At 40.9% G+C, this 14624-nt stretch overlaps 1 protein-coding gene across 2 annotated transcripts in view; it reads right to left on the bottom strand.

The window, feature by feature from the left end:
• Positions 1-14624, bottom strand: part of LOC141753178 (stAR-related lipid transfer protein 13-like) — a 70955-nt gene that overhangs the window by 45027 nt on the left and 11304 nt on the right. The window contains exons 4-6 of one of the 2 annotated variants that reach the window (XM_074611585.1): positions 14093-14230; positions 9107-9286; positions 5383-5413 (exon numbers count right to left, since the gene is read on the bottom strand). In XM_074611585.1, the coding sequence (XP_074467686.1) occupies positions 5383-5413; positions 9107-9286; positions 14093-14230 (349 nt within the window). Of the gene's footprint in view, positions 1-5382; positions 5414-9106; positions 9287-10453; positions 10556-14092; positions 14231-14624 lie in introns of those variants that run through there. The other variant, XM_074611587.1, reaches the window with a different exon arrangement.

Genomic DNA, 14624 nt, shown 5'->3' with positions numbered 1-14624 from the left:
CAGGACCACACACAAACACACAAGTGTGTCCACAAATATGCACTCATATGTGTGTCTCCAAACACACATGACAACACACACACACACACACACAAATACACAAGTAGTAGAGTTTTACAATCTTTCAGCTCATTGTTTTGGTTTTATGGCCAGTAACTGTTACTGTTTTGGTTACTGTGTTGTTTCCAGTCGTAGCCGGTAATCAACTCTATCTGTATGCTGCCCACCCAGCACCAAACAACAAACATAGTTAGCAACTAGCTGGTGAACATAGTGGAGCATTTAGCAGCTAAAGAGCCAGATATTTCCCTGTGGAGTTGGTGGAGACCAAAAACAGAGCTAAAAGAAACTGTTAATAGACAGAGTACACAAACATATCTCCAAATGAATGCTAACATTGCTCCGTATCTGCTGGATGTCGAAATGGGCAACTCTTTCCTGACACATTCATCATAACAAATGTAGAAGGCGTTTACAGCTTGTGTGTGTGTTACTAATTTATATGATAACTAAGTTTAATAAAAAGTAAAATAACGGTCTGGGACTGTATAAAGTTACAATTAAGATTGAGAGAGCAAAGAGAGGTTAGGGTTTCAGGATAGTATAACAGTGTGGTTGTACAGTAAATGTGTGTGTTTATTTGTAGAGCTGCTACGATTAATCGATTAGTTGTCAACTATTAAATTAATCTGCAACTATTTTGATAATCATTTAATCGGTTTGAATAATTTTTTAAGAAAAAAAAAGAAGTAAATATTCTCTGATTCCGGTAGGGTTGTCAACAAATATTCTAAATTCTAATATATATTCGAATTGACAAAAAAACAAACTGATATTCGAATATGAAAGTGAAATATTCTATTATCAAGTATACTTTCAGGCAATCTCCTGGCGATCTCCTTCCAGCCAGCTGCCACCTTGTTTAGGTATTTGTAGTGAAATGAGGAGGTATCTATGGGATACCTCCTCATTTCTACTTCACTAATCGGTCATTTTTTGTCCGCTGCGGCGCTTTCAAAGCGAGCGACAGGAATAAATAGAAACAGAGCATCTGACAAAAGTTAAGCTTGTCATGCTGCGCAGTGCTGTGTTGATCATGGACAGTTAGGACATGGTGTCATAGACATAATGCGCAAAAATAGAGATTGAATAGTTCAAACCTATCTGTTTTTTAGAATGAATATTCACACATAATTTTTCGCAAATTGGCAGATTCCAGCTTCTTAAATGTGAATATTTTCTGGTTTCTTTACTCCTCTATGACAGTAAACTTAATATCTTTGAGTTGTGGACAAAACAAAGGCATTTGAGGACGTCATCTTGGACTTTGGGAAACACTGATGGACATTTTTCACCATTTTCTGACATTTTTTAGACCAAACTATTCCATTAATCAAGAAAATAATCGACAGATTAATCGACAATGAAAATAATTGTTTGTGTACTAATGCATTTGCCAGTCGTGTTGCATTTGTGTTCATTACACATGGAGAAAGAATGCAGTGGAGACAACACACAAAATTCATAGGGAGGTTTAGGGAGGCAGAAATACTATCATGCAATACAGCAAACCGTTACGGTGAAACAAATCAAGATGGAAAATAGACCTGGAAACAAAACAAATCACTGTGGGGGTCGAGTTACAGTTTGAACGATCAGAAAAGACAGCAGAGGGCAGAAAGACAGAGGAAAAATGAAAAGGGAGAGGTGAGGGAAGATTGGGACGACAGCCAAATCCACTTCCAGACTTGTTAAAGCACTGCTGCAATATTCAACACACACACACACACACACTAAGCACTGAGTTAATAAGGGACCTCCTAGCATCACAAACCTTTAATGCATGCACTCTGGTGGGTCTACACATCACAGCTACTATCACACACATGCACACACACACATATTAACACCCCAACAAGCCACCGTCATTAAGTTATAAAGCTTTATTGCAAGTTAATTGCTGAGCCAACTGCTTTTCTGTGTGAGGTATCTTATGAATCACACATAGTGGCAGTAATAGAGGTTTAAACACATCCATGGCATTAATAGACACATGGACACACTGAACCCTCTGACACTTTTAGAACTTTTACAGTTAAATGATAATGAAGTGTGCGACTTTAGTAAGAGCTAAAATGAGAGTAGAATATTTGCATGACGCTACCTCAAGGAAAATGTGTGTGAGAAGTCTGCTTGAGCCGTAAATCAGCGGAATCCCTCCAGTCAGACATATTAAAAACATATTTACAGACATGCAAGGGACACACTAAAAGGATTCACGGGCCATAGGTCGAGATTACCCCCAGCCTGCCCGAGCGCTTTCCAATAACGTGATGGATTATATGTTTTTTTTATAATCCTGCACCGCAGTGAAAGTGTAGGGAATGTGTGTCGATGTGTGATTGGTTCACGCCGAGGTCATTCGTAGCTTATCAGCTGCTTTAAAATAGCAGCACTCTTCTAAAATATCTTTGACCAGGGCAGTAGTAGTGTACTCGTCCAGAAACAATATAGAGCTGGAATGAACAGCTGGAACAAAACTATGTTCGGACTCAAACTCCCAATAATGAAATGTTTCAACTAGAAAAGCCAATGTATATAATGCATATATAGGATCTACTGTACATGAAGAGTTGTATTCACACAGAATCATTTCTGTTAATTTAGATATTGCCAGATGCATTTTAGATTATTTTTTCCAATATGCATATTACAGTATTCTGTGATGGAACCGGTGGGCAACCTCTGGGGTCTGAGAAGTGAAGCCAATGCCTTAAACTTGCATTCTTTCTAATAGCCAGCAGGGGGCGACTCCTCTGGTTGCAAAAAGAAGTCTGATTGTATAGAAGTCTATGAGAAAATGAGCCTACTTCTCACTTGATTTATTACTTCAGTAAACATTGTAAACATAAGTTTATGGTCTCAATCACTAGTTTCAAGTCTTCTTCAATACAGCATGATGTTCATTTAGTAAATTATGATCCCATTTAGAGTCAAATAGACCATAAAGCAGGGGATGCTTTAGGGTGTGGCTACCATGTGATTGACAGGTCGCTACCACGGCGTTGTCCGGTCTGGGAGTTGTCAGTTTTTTTGGTCTTAGAACTTTAACCCTTTCACAGTGTGTTCAGTTCATGAAAGTTAATTATAACATTTTTGGTTGCCTAAAAATGTCTTATTCAGCATTCGGTTGTACTTAGCTCCACCCTCTAGTCTCACTTCTGGTTGCAAAAAACAAGATGATGACAGCCAAAAACCAAGATGGCAACGGCCAAAATGTCAAACTTGAGTCGTCAAAACGGCAGTCCACAAACCAACGGGTGACGTCACGGTGACTACGTCACCTTCTTCTATAAAGTCTATGGATGAAACCAATAATTTTTAATATACAGTTATGCACTGAGGAGTGACAGAGTTATCGTTATTGATCAAAGGTGGGGCAAAGTAATTGTTTTGTAAGTCATAAGTAGATCTCAAGTCTTGACTATGAAGTCCCAAGTCAAGTGCCAAGTCAAGACCAACAAGTCCAGAGTTGAGTCCAAGTCCTAAACTTTCTGTTTCAAGTTCTAAACAAGTGTGCTTTTTGTCAGTCTGCTGGTCAGCACTGCTGAATACACCTTTCCTTCCTGTGTGCGTAACTTGATTGGCTGCTTAGTATTCCAATTTTAGTTAAATGAAAATGAAGAATTGATTTGCTTTGTTCTTTTTTATGCCAATATTTTACATCTTTAAACTTGGGGAGGATATATCAAGTCATTCCATTCAAGTTTAGAATAGGGTTTAAATGCTGATAAATCAGGTTTTGTGCATGTGTAGTAAAACTGAGGTAACAGTCGACACTGTCGAGGACGGTGACCTCAAAGATTAAGAGATCACCGAAATGCAAACTAACTTGAGATCAAGTAAAGCCCTTAAGCATTTATACAAAAATACTCTTCTGTTATTGCATATTAATTCTCCAGAAAAAAATGTATTGAAAATAAATCCTTTCATCATTGCAGGGATTAAAAACGTTTTCCTCAGGGCAGATTTGATTTAAACCACATACCTTCATGGCATGCATTCCCTCACACCCACAGACAAGTCACACTAAAAAAATACATCAAAAGATATATACGTGAAGGATGATTACAAAAATCTACAGCGTGATAAGGAGACCCCCCAGCAGAGGACACAGGTATGGACACCAGTAGTTCTAGGAGGAATTCCCTGTTTATCTGGCAGACTGAATGTCAGCTATGTGAGCAGAGATATGAGCATATCATATCCTGTCCCTTTGCAGCTAAAAACACGGCCCACACAGGCCGACAAACACTTGATTGATTAGACAGGATTTCTGTCAAAGGGCCAAAGTGTTTCCTCGTATCAGAGGAGAAAATAAACGCTCTGAAGTGAGAAAACAAACCCGAAGCACGAAAGCCAAAACAATGAAACTAATCTACGCTCCTCGCTCAGCGCTGCCGTGTTTGTACGAAATGTTTCTGTCTCTCTCGCACACAAACACACTCTCAACCTCGTCGTACACCACCGACAGCATCACCTCTGACCTGGGGCCTCATTACCCACACTGCACCCCTTCTCCATGGACTATCATTGACAGTAATGCGACCCTTGCTGACGGTCATCGGAGACACGCCGACATGGATGTGCAAGCTCACACACATACAGAAAAAACACACAAAAATAAACAATCCCCCAGCACGGCAACCCAGGGAGATGCGAGACATCTCCCTGGGTTGCCGTTAACTACAGTCGCCATGACGCCTGTGCATGTCAATCAAAAAAGGGACACTGAGGATAAGAGATATGGATAGGGGTCAGAGTTGGACTCATTAATCATCTCCTCAGACTCTCGTATCACTGTCTCTGGGAACTTGAGTCCCAGAGGGAAAAGAGGAAAAAAAGAGAAAAAATTCAACACCAAAGGGAAAATAATTATATTAATGTTCTTTTTAACACAAGAGATATTTTCAATTAGAAAACCTGTTTTTGTTCTGTTGAAAGTATGATAAGCTTCCGAGTGTTATCACGAGACAAATTCCACCAAACCAAAACCTCAAAGCACAAAGTATTTGTTTTTTTGTATGAGCGCGCCCGCATATCTTTGTTTATGCACCTGAATATGTGTTGTGTATGTGTACAGGGAAGGCTGTGTGTGTGTGTGTGTGTGTGTGTGTGTGTGTGTGTTATAGTAGAAACAGTATATCATTACTTCTGGGTGGTTGAGGTTCGACAAACTGGCTGGGAATCCTGTGGGAGACATTCCCAGAAGTCCGGTTTTATCCCAAAGCGGGAATGCAAACAATCCAACTGAATGGACACTGAACACACACACAAGCCCCCCCCTCAGACACACTCACCACACTTTAAGGGTTATCATACCTGCTGATGCACTGGTCATCCTTACAGCAGCCTGACATGACAAAAGAGAAGAAAACACACAGTGAGTACAAACGCAAAAGCAATACAATATACAAACACTTAGTGGATTCACATGAGCACACGCAAGCTTTGGAGAATGTAAACTCAACATCAGCCAAAGGCAATGACTCAGTTTCCCTGATACACACTCTCCTCGTACAGAAGCAGCAGCTACGCTGGGAAAATTACCCAAACTTCAAATCTGGTTCAACCAACAGAAACAGATTTCCTGAGTGTTTATGCCACACGATCATATGAAAACCCACCAAGCCCTAACAGTTTATCTGTTTGAATATCAACCAGATTTATTGGAATTAAAAGTGAAGAACATGCTGTTTAATTGGGTGACACATCCACTTGATGAATGAGACTGAAGCCGCGTTCAGGAAAAACAACTTAAATCATAATAAATGATGCAATCAAACTAGAGGAAATTGGAAAGGATATTGCATTTGTGTGTGTGTGTTTCTGTGTCCCAGAAGCCACAGGAATTGAAAACAAATAAGATCAGGGAATTTAATGTCCCAGATTTATTCCCGAACCAGTGTGTGAAACATTATCAAAACACAGTGTATCATGAATGCTGCCGCTGTCATAGGAAAAGCCCACATCCTTACAAAGGTCTTCAGGAGCAGGGATTCCCCAAATGATGAACCTGCAGTTTTGCAATTATACAGGAAATTCAGCATGATTCCCCGTGGGCTTCCCTCAGCTCTGAGATCATGTACTGTAAATTACTAAACAAAGAAGGCATCATCTCACCTGTCAATTCAAGTTTTAAAAAGACAAGAGGTGAACTAACATTTGAATTTCATATAAAATCAGTGATTTAGATAGTTGTTTGAAAATAGCAGGAAATTCTTTATCAGTGTAAAGATCTTTCTATCTCACCAAAACAAAATAAAGGTGAACACAAAGTGAAGGTGACATGTCACCTTGCTAATGAATACTGAACAATGAAATGCTCAATGCTTTGCTTTAAAAAATGATAAAACAATGACAACAAAAATGTTACAAATATACAAATATGTGTCTATGTGTATATGAGTCGAGAAGAACACTATGTCTGTGTGTGTGTGTGTGTGTGTGTGTGTGTGTGTGTGTGTGTGTGTGTGTGTGTGTGTGTGTGTGTGCGTGTGTGTGTGTGCATGCATGCATGTGTGTCCATGTCAGTTTGGACAGCTGTACTTTATCAGTCACGGCTGGGGGAAAATAAACCCACTCCTTAGCATCAGTCTGATCCCACGGCCCCTGCTGCTCGCTCTGCCTACCTACATTTTCACACACAACACACACACATCCTCAACTAATAATTCCGATCGACTGCACGCTGACCAAAGACATATACCACTGTATTCTGCAGAGGCATCTGTGTGAGCACTGATTTGGTGATTTGCAGCTCAAAACCCAGTTAGTTGTTTGTGCTGTTTTGAAGATGTAAAGACATCTCGGTAAAACTGGGATATATTTGGTGGAAAAGTGAAAGTTTGTCAGATTTCTAACATTTTACATATAATTGCTGTTTAAACAGCATTAAAATGACAATATTTTAATGTTTATGGTTAGTTAAATACTCAATTTTCTTAAAGAAAACAAACTTTTCAACTAAATTTAGCAGACATTCAGATGTCTAGACCTCTTTAACAAGGAATTCCCAGTAAGCGTGGGTCATAAGCTTGCATTGATTAAGTCCCTGCCCTTTGTACACATCGCCCATTGCTACTACCAATTAGATGGTTTAGTGAAGTCCTCGGATTGGCACCGAGAAGTACCTGCAAACCACCAAACATTGTTTATGGGGAGCATGTAAGCTGTAATGATGGTATACCAAATATTGAGAAATTCTGACTCTCAGTAACATTTTTGTGGTCTTACAAAACAATCCCAACTCAAGGTCCACTTACTAGCTTTTTCCAGAGCTTTTAATCATGTGTTCTGTCAAATTACTATTTCCAATATCAAGACTGAAATGTCATGCTCAACTACTGAGAGAACATGGACGAGAAGTCTTAAAGGAGCAGTGTCTAGGATCTGGCGGTATTTAGAAGTGAGTTTGCAGATTATAACCAACTGAAGCCTCTCCCCTGTGCCAAGCGTAGAGTGTGTGTGTGTACGTGGTAAGTGAGTGGTGAAGCAAGAGAGAGAGTGGCGGCGACGGCAGCGGGTAACGTTATCGACTCCGGCACAAGCAGGAAAAGTTAATAGAGTTTGGTTTGTCCGTTCTGGGCTACTGTAGAGACATGGCGGTGCAAAATAGGCGGACTCCGTGGATATAAACGGCTCATTCTAATGTATCGAAAAAACAACAATTCTTATTATCAGGTGATTATACACTAAAGAAAACATACTTATTAATATTGTATTCAATTTCTGCCAATAGAGCCCCCTAAATGTTACACACTGGTCCTTTAAAAGATCTAAAAGCAACTGACTGTGCATGCCAACAGATCCATGACAACTGAGCAAACTCAATCCACTGATGAAAACCAGGTGATGTGGTTGAAAGCTGCAGGAAAAGCTAGTAATTGGACCTTGAATTGGCATTGTTTGACAAACTACTATTTCCATTGTCAAGAATAAACTTTCTAGCTTAATGTTTTTGTTATTAACAATTATAAAATATCAATATCAATTAAATTATTTCTTAATTTTTTTGCTCTTTACCTCCCCTCATCTGTCTGACAGTTGCACCTGCTGAGCAGTCGTGTATTTTCGGTAGTTCTTGTTGTTGCCGCAGTGCTGACTCACTGAAAAAGCTGACCTTGCATACTGCAAGAGCTGTCTCATCCTTCTATTTCACCTTATTTACACAACAGCAGGGGCACTTGCAGACTGGACGGAAGCCCAGAGAAAGGGAGGAGCGAGAAGAAACGGGACGGGGGGAAATTGAGACTTTACAAGAAATAGTCAAAAGAGAAAGTGAGAAAAAACACTGATTTTCCTGTAAAGAGCTTTGGGTAGAAATTCCCAGTGGAAGACAAAGAATATAACACAGCAGTGCAAAGATCAGTTTGTCCCAAAAACCAACAAGTCACTGTCCACAATATACAGCAACAAAATAGGCCTTCACTCAAAAGATGTGACAAATTGAGTTTAGTAGACATCAAGACCTTTCCTCCGATGGTTGACTGATCAACTTATATCAATCAGACGAGTCTCTGAAGCTCTTGTCTGCACGGTCAGCTGCAAAGTGTTAGAGCGTCCACGCTGTTTCTAAAGCACGAGTTAAGAGCAGGTTTCAGTCTGTAAGCTGATCAAATTGAGGGTAAATCGCAGACGTCAAATCTGCTTGTGAGTGGTAACCTGACGTAATAATCAGCTGAGGAAAAACTGGGCCAAAGTGGTTTTCACATAGGAGAAGCTGCAGTAGACTGTAGCCTAGTTGCATTTGTGATTAAATAAAGTATTCAGGGCACATTTCAGGTTGGGTTAGTTTTGGCAAATGGATGTTTTTCTGTATCTTTCCAAAGAGCTTGCAATCTATAATGTGTAGTGAGTAGTAAGCAGGAAGTAGCATACACAAACACTCATTATAGTTACTCATTTTTGACCACAAAGTCCCTCCAGACATATAACTAAACAAGTTGTTGCCATGAAGTTCAGAGTTTTGGCAGACTGACCCAACATTTTTAGTGTAACTCCCAAACACTCCCAGACACACCCACAGAAGTACAGTCTCGCTCACCCTGGCCCGTCGAGCGTGGAGATGTGTAGGGGACGAGAGGGACGAGCGGGTCAGCGGTCTGCTGCGGGTCAAAGGTCGCGAGCGCCGCCTGGTCAGTGGCTCAGGCCTGTCTGGAGCTCTGGAGGTTCCCTGATCGTGACTCAGCGCTCGGCTCGCCGTCCTGCCCGCAGTCGGAGCATCCTAGGAGGACAAAGAAGAAGAAGTCAGATAGAGGGCACAGAAAAAGGTGCTCCTTTAACCCAACACAAGACGCTATAATGATAACTGAGATTGAATGTTCCTTATTGACCTTAGAAGTTGACAAAAACAACCTTTTCTGGAGCTCTCGATCATATTACACGATCTTCCTCGGCAGGTGATGTTGCCCAGTGGTCAAAATTCAGTGAAAATTTCAATTTTTAATGAGCAGTTAGGGTTGCAGTGTGTAGGATCTGGGGGCATCAAGTGGTGAGGTTGAAGATTGCCGCCAACTAAAACTTCTCACGTGTGCCAACCGTGTTGGAGAACTACGGTGGCCCACGTGAAAACTTGAAAAGGCAAAAATGTTATTAATATTATATTCCATTTCTGCCATAGATACCCCTAATTGTTACACACTGGTCCTTTAAAGGACTCCTCGTCCATGTTAGCTTCAAATTTGAGACTGAAAGTTCAGTCTTGAGCTTGGAAACAGTAGTTGACAAATACAATCACATCAAAAGGCCCATCCTGTAACCTTTAAGGCATTACAAGAAATCCTTAAAAGTTCCCAGAATAAAAGGAAGTTTGAACATCTCCTGGGAAACTCCAACTGCGTAGGAAGATCATGTCATATAATCAAAAGATCCAGAAAAAGCTGCTGAGTGGACTCTGGGGAGAGGTTGTTTTTGTCAACTACAAAACTAATGTCATGAATAAGGCTAAACACAGTCACAAGGTCAAATACCCACAGAAATAAACACATCCAGCATTTTTACCTCAGTTTAAAATCATCAACTGTTGTTAAACAGTTGTTGAACACGGGTAAAATGATCCTCATGTAAACTGTATTCTTACAGCTAGTGTTTCTCAAGGTGACAACATATTGTGTAAAGCCCATTAGTTATTGTTTCCCCTCTCTTTCTCCTCCCCAAACAGAATATACATTTTGAATTTGTCCACTGTATGTCATTATAAGAAACTCTTCTTCTGTTTCATCATAATGCTGTCAAGACAACTGACATACAGTTTAAACTGCTATCCATTCCTGTCATTTATTGTCCTGTTTGTTCATATTTATTGCAGTAATGTCTCAAAATAAATGCAAGACATACTGTAGCACCTTTAATATCAGTCTCTATGACACCTATGTGTCCTCCAGTCTCTTACCCCGGTCCCTGTCTTCATGTCACCTGCCTCTTCAGCAACACTCTGTATCTTTGTTTGATTTCGGTGGAGTATTTAGTGAAGCTGGTGCTGGTGGGGAGTGTTTGAAGATATAAGACACTGCTGATGACGTGTCTGCCCTTCTCTCATTCTGAAAAATCCCCACCTTATCCAGCCCATCCTTGTCCCCTCTGTATCTCCGCTCAGTGACAACACTGGAAAGTCCATCCGTGCTTGACCTCATGACTCAACTACTGTACCACTTCAGTGGGAAGACCCGCCGCCGCTGTGCTTCCCGCTCTCCCCTCCCGTTCCAGCACTGAGTCGATAACATGGACGTGTGTGAAAATGTGAGCGTGTGTAACTGAAAGTGAAGGAGGAATGGCATAAATTTCCGTAAACAGCGTGCAAGAATCCAATCTTCAAATGCATGTGCAGAGAGACACATTTTCCCTTCATTGCAACGTACAATGCTTGTCTGTGTAGAAAATTCCCTTTCTGACCCTGTGGAGCATTTCCATCATAGAGATGACATGATGCCGTTGCTAATTTTCTAACTATGCGGTCACAGTTAGATAACAACATCAGGCACACTGTGTCCCCAAAACACACAGTTCAAACTGAAAGTCAGTCAATTTCTCATCTGAATTTCTAATTTTGGCGTGACTCTATTTCCACATTTGTAACTCTTAATTTAAGTGGTTCGTTAGATGGGCTTTTTTATCTGTTCCGCTCTCTCATTTAACCAACAGGAATTTAATGGAGAAAATTCCCACATAAGAAAATCCATCAGTCAGAATACAAGTCGAAAGGCCCTGACACGCCAAGTGTATGCTATATTTAGAATATTTTCGATAGAATTTCTATAGAATATTTAACCTTGCTGTCCGACAGCCCTTTCTGTCAGGGAACTGAAGCCATTGTATCATCTACAGTATGCTCGCCAAAGCCACCAGACTCCATTGAAAAAACCTTCAATATTACTTTGCAGAACACGGGAGTTGCTGGTCTAGTGCTGCCTCGATCGGTTAGTTTGTTTGTGCTATTGTGTGATTTCGGTGAATCCGAACTAACCAAAGTCCCCACAATAATATAAACAACCTAACCGATCAGGGCAGCGGTAGACCAGTAATTTCCGTGTTGTGCGAGGTTAAATTACTGTTTTTTTCAATGGAGTCTGGTTGCTTTGGCGAAAGCATAGATAACGGCTTCAGTTCTCCATCGGAAATATAGACTGTGTAGCTGTTTCATCGGAAAGGAAAACCGGAGAACATTTTCTAAATATAGCGTACACTTAAATAGATTGTTTTTGGTGAGCCTTTCTTTTAGGTGGCTAAAATACGTTTTGCTGCCGGCCCCGTCCAGGGCAGTACATTACTTTGCTTCCGTGTGGTAACTCCTGTCTGCTTCTCCAAACTGGGGGCATACCGACTGTCGCCTACTGTAGGTAATACACCGAGTATGGATAAGTACCTCATACAACCCCACTTAAAAACATCTGAATTATCCCTTTAACTACTGAATTTATCTTTATTATTTCTATTCAAATGAATCATAATTCCTTATCTCTCTGCCCTGAATAACTTTTATTGCCAAAAAAAAAAAAGGTGCATTGCCGTTCTGGGCTGAGGTCATTTAATCTTTATCACCCTATAAATAGTTGACATGTTTGTGATAAATGGTCTCTCAGCTCCTCTTCCACTATAAGGCAGGGAGCTGAACTGAACACTCTTATTGATTTTTCATTTTATTGACCATCATATTGTGTTGTATCGTGTATTTTTATCATAATGTATCACTGCAAAAAAATCTACCCCCACTGCAAATACTTTAGTGTTACATAAAAATACCTGACAGATAATGTGACACACAAAGCTAAAAATGTCCGTTTTACTGCTTTACTGGCTTGCCAGACAGTTTGATTAAGATTAGCTCGATTAAATGCAGCCTTTTTATAAGAATTCCTAAAGTCCTGTGCTGTTGGTTTAAGAGCTGTTTGAGGTTACCAGATTTACACTTGGTAAGCGTAATGAGGCAGCAGGAATGTAATGTGAGAGGAGCGCAGAGCCGACGAGCCCAGCACAGGAGCTAGCTACGATTTCCCTCCAGAAATGATGTTAAATAAACCTTTAAAATAACAGCAAACTGGTGTGGGCTCAGCTTGTTCTATCTGGGGTTCTTGGAGGATTGATGCTCTTTCCAGATGGAGGCCGTGTGATATAGGAAAGGCTTTAATGGCGGAAAAACAACAGGCTTGGAGCCCATCCAAACTATTATTCTTAATGAATCTACCCCATATTAAATAGAGGGAGAGACTGGCAATCCATTCCACTAAGTAGGCCGAACGTGTGTGGTAAACTGTGTGATGACTCAATGGTAAATTCCTCACACTTGAGTGTGTGTGGCCACGAATGGTATGGTGTAAAGTATTGCTACAGTAATGAACTTTGTCTAAAAATTGATATATTACTGAAAGTAATGGCATTTTGGTTACGCTGCAGTCAAATCAAAACTATATAATTCCTTCAGAAATTCAAAGTTCATGCAAACCTTTATGTGATTTATATACTTAAAGCAGCAGTAGGCAAGACTGGAGCAAATATGATTAAAACAAGTTTTTTTTTATAAAACGGTCAGTATATCCTGACGGTAGTGCATGAGACCAGTAATCTGAAAAAAAAATCATGTTCCTCTGTGTCCTCCGGTGCTCCTAACGGCATCTGCAAGATTTCATAGACCGGAAGAAAAACAACCAATCAGAGCCGAGCTGGAACCTGCTGTCTCTGAGCAGCTGTCAATCAATCGCAAACTCAAACGGTCAAACTAGGCAGCGCTGATCAAATATGAATCGATATTCTGTTACTGTAATGCCTATTTCTCGCCTCAAATGTTTTCTAAAACATCTTGTAGTGTACTGTTTAGCTGTAAAATGAGAAAGTTTGTGACCCGGCCGCCATGTTGAGATAAGTTGAGGAAATACCAAGCACCGCCCACCAGCTTTTTATCTATTGTTCAGTTGTTACCTCTGCCGAGGCCAAAGACCTTGGAAGGAGGTATTGTTTTCACCGGCGTTGGTTCGTTGGTTTGTCTGTCTGTCTGTCTGTCTGTCTGTCTGTCTGTCTGTCTGTCTGTCTGTCTGTCTGTCTGTCTGTCTGTTAGCAGGATTACTCTAAAAGTTTGAGATGGATTTGAATTAAATTTGTTGGAGGGGTGGAGTGTAGCGCAATGAACAATCCATTACATTTTGGTGGCGATCCAGATCCTGATCCGGATTCAGGAATTTTTTTAAAAATCGAGGCGAGACATCGAGCTGCTGGCTGTCCGCGGCGAAAAAGAAAAAAGCGGTAGATGACGGGATGAGAGACAGCGTAGTGTAACGTTATACAGACATAACAAGGCTGCTGAATGAGAGAGGCAACCGCCGATACCTTACACGGAAACACACCGTGTTAATAATAAGCCGACCACCTCACGGTACCGCCAGCTGGGAGCTGTGATCTGTTTTTAAAGTCACCCACCTTGGCGGAGGTCTGAGCTCTCCAAGTGCCATTCTAGTTTTAATCATGATTCCATATCCGAAGCCTGTTCAAAGCATCACATAAATAAATCAGACATGACTTGATTTAACTGTACTTGACTTACCGTGGTGCTCTGCTGCTCCTCGTCAGCATTGGCCACGTCTGAGTGGGAGGAATCAGCGCTTTGGACTTCCTGGATCCCCTCATTGAGGTGATCCAACTTATTCATCAGCAGGGTCATGGATTCACAGGACGCAGCAGCCTGAACACACACACAGGTCAAAAGACACAAACACACACGTTAGCATGGCACAAGGACAAACTCTGGGGTTACACTGATGTATGCTGGTCTCGTCTGCTGAAGCTAACCCAACACACACTCCTCTTCCTCATCCACTTACTCCACCCTTCATTGCCTCCAGCCTCCTCGTAGATGAACATTGTGCTTTGTCAGCCCGACCAGGGGTACACAGTGTACCCTGGCCTGCACTCTGAGGGAGGTGACACCTTTCTCAATGAGATTATTGTAGAGCAAGGAGGTTTTTGATAGAAGAGAAACACTGAAGCCACACATTAAAGACACCTAAATAAACTGCCTTTGAACTATATAAAAACAGCAGTGTGGTCAACGCACGTTATGTAAATGTGTTGTAATA

Source organism: Sebastes fasciatus, chromosome 16 (genome assembly GCF_043250625.1).
Source record: "Sebastes fasciatus isolate fSebFas1 chromosome 16, fSebFas1.pri, whole genome shotgun sequence".
NCBI classification, from domain to species: domain Eukaryota; kingdom Metazoa; phylum Chordata; class Actinopteri; order Perciformes; family Sebastidae; genus Sebastes; species Sebastes fasciatus.
The sequence above is the reverse complement of the archived record's forward strand: the minus strand, read 5'-3'. Positions and strand labels throughout refer to the sequence as shown.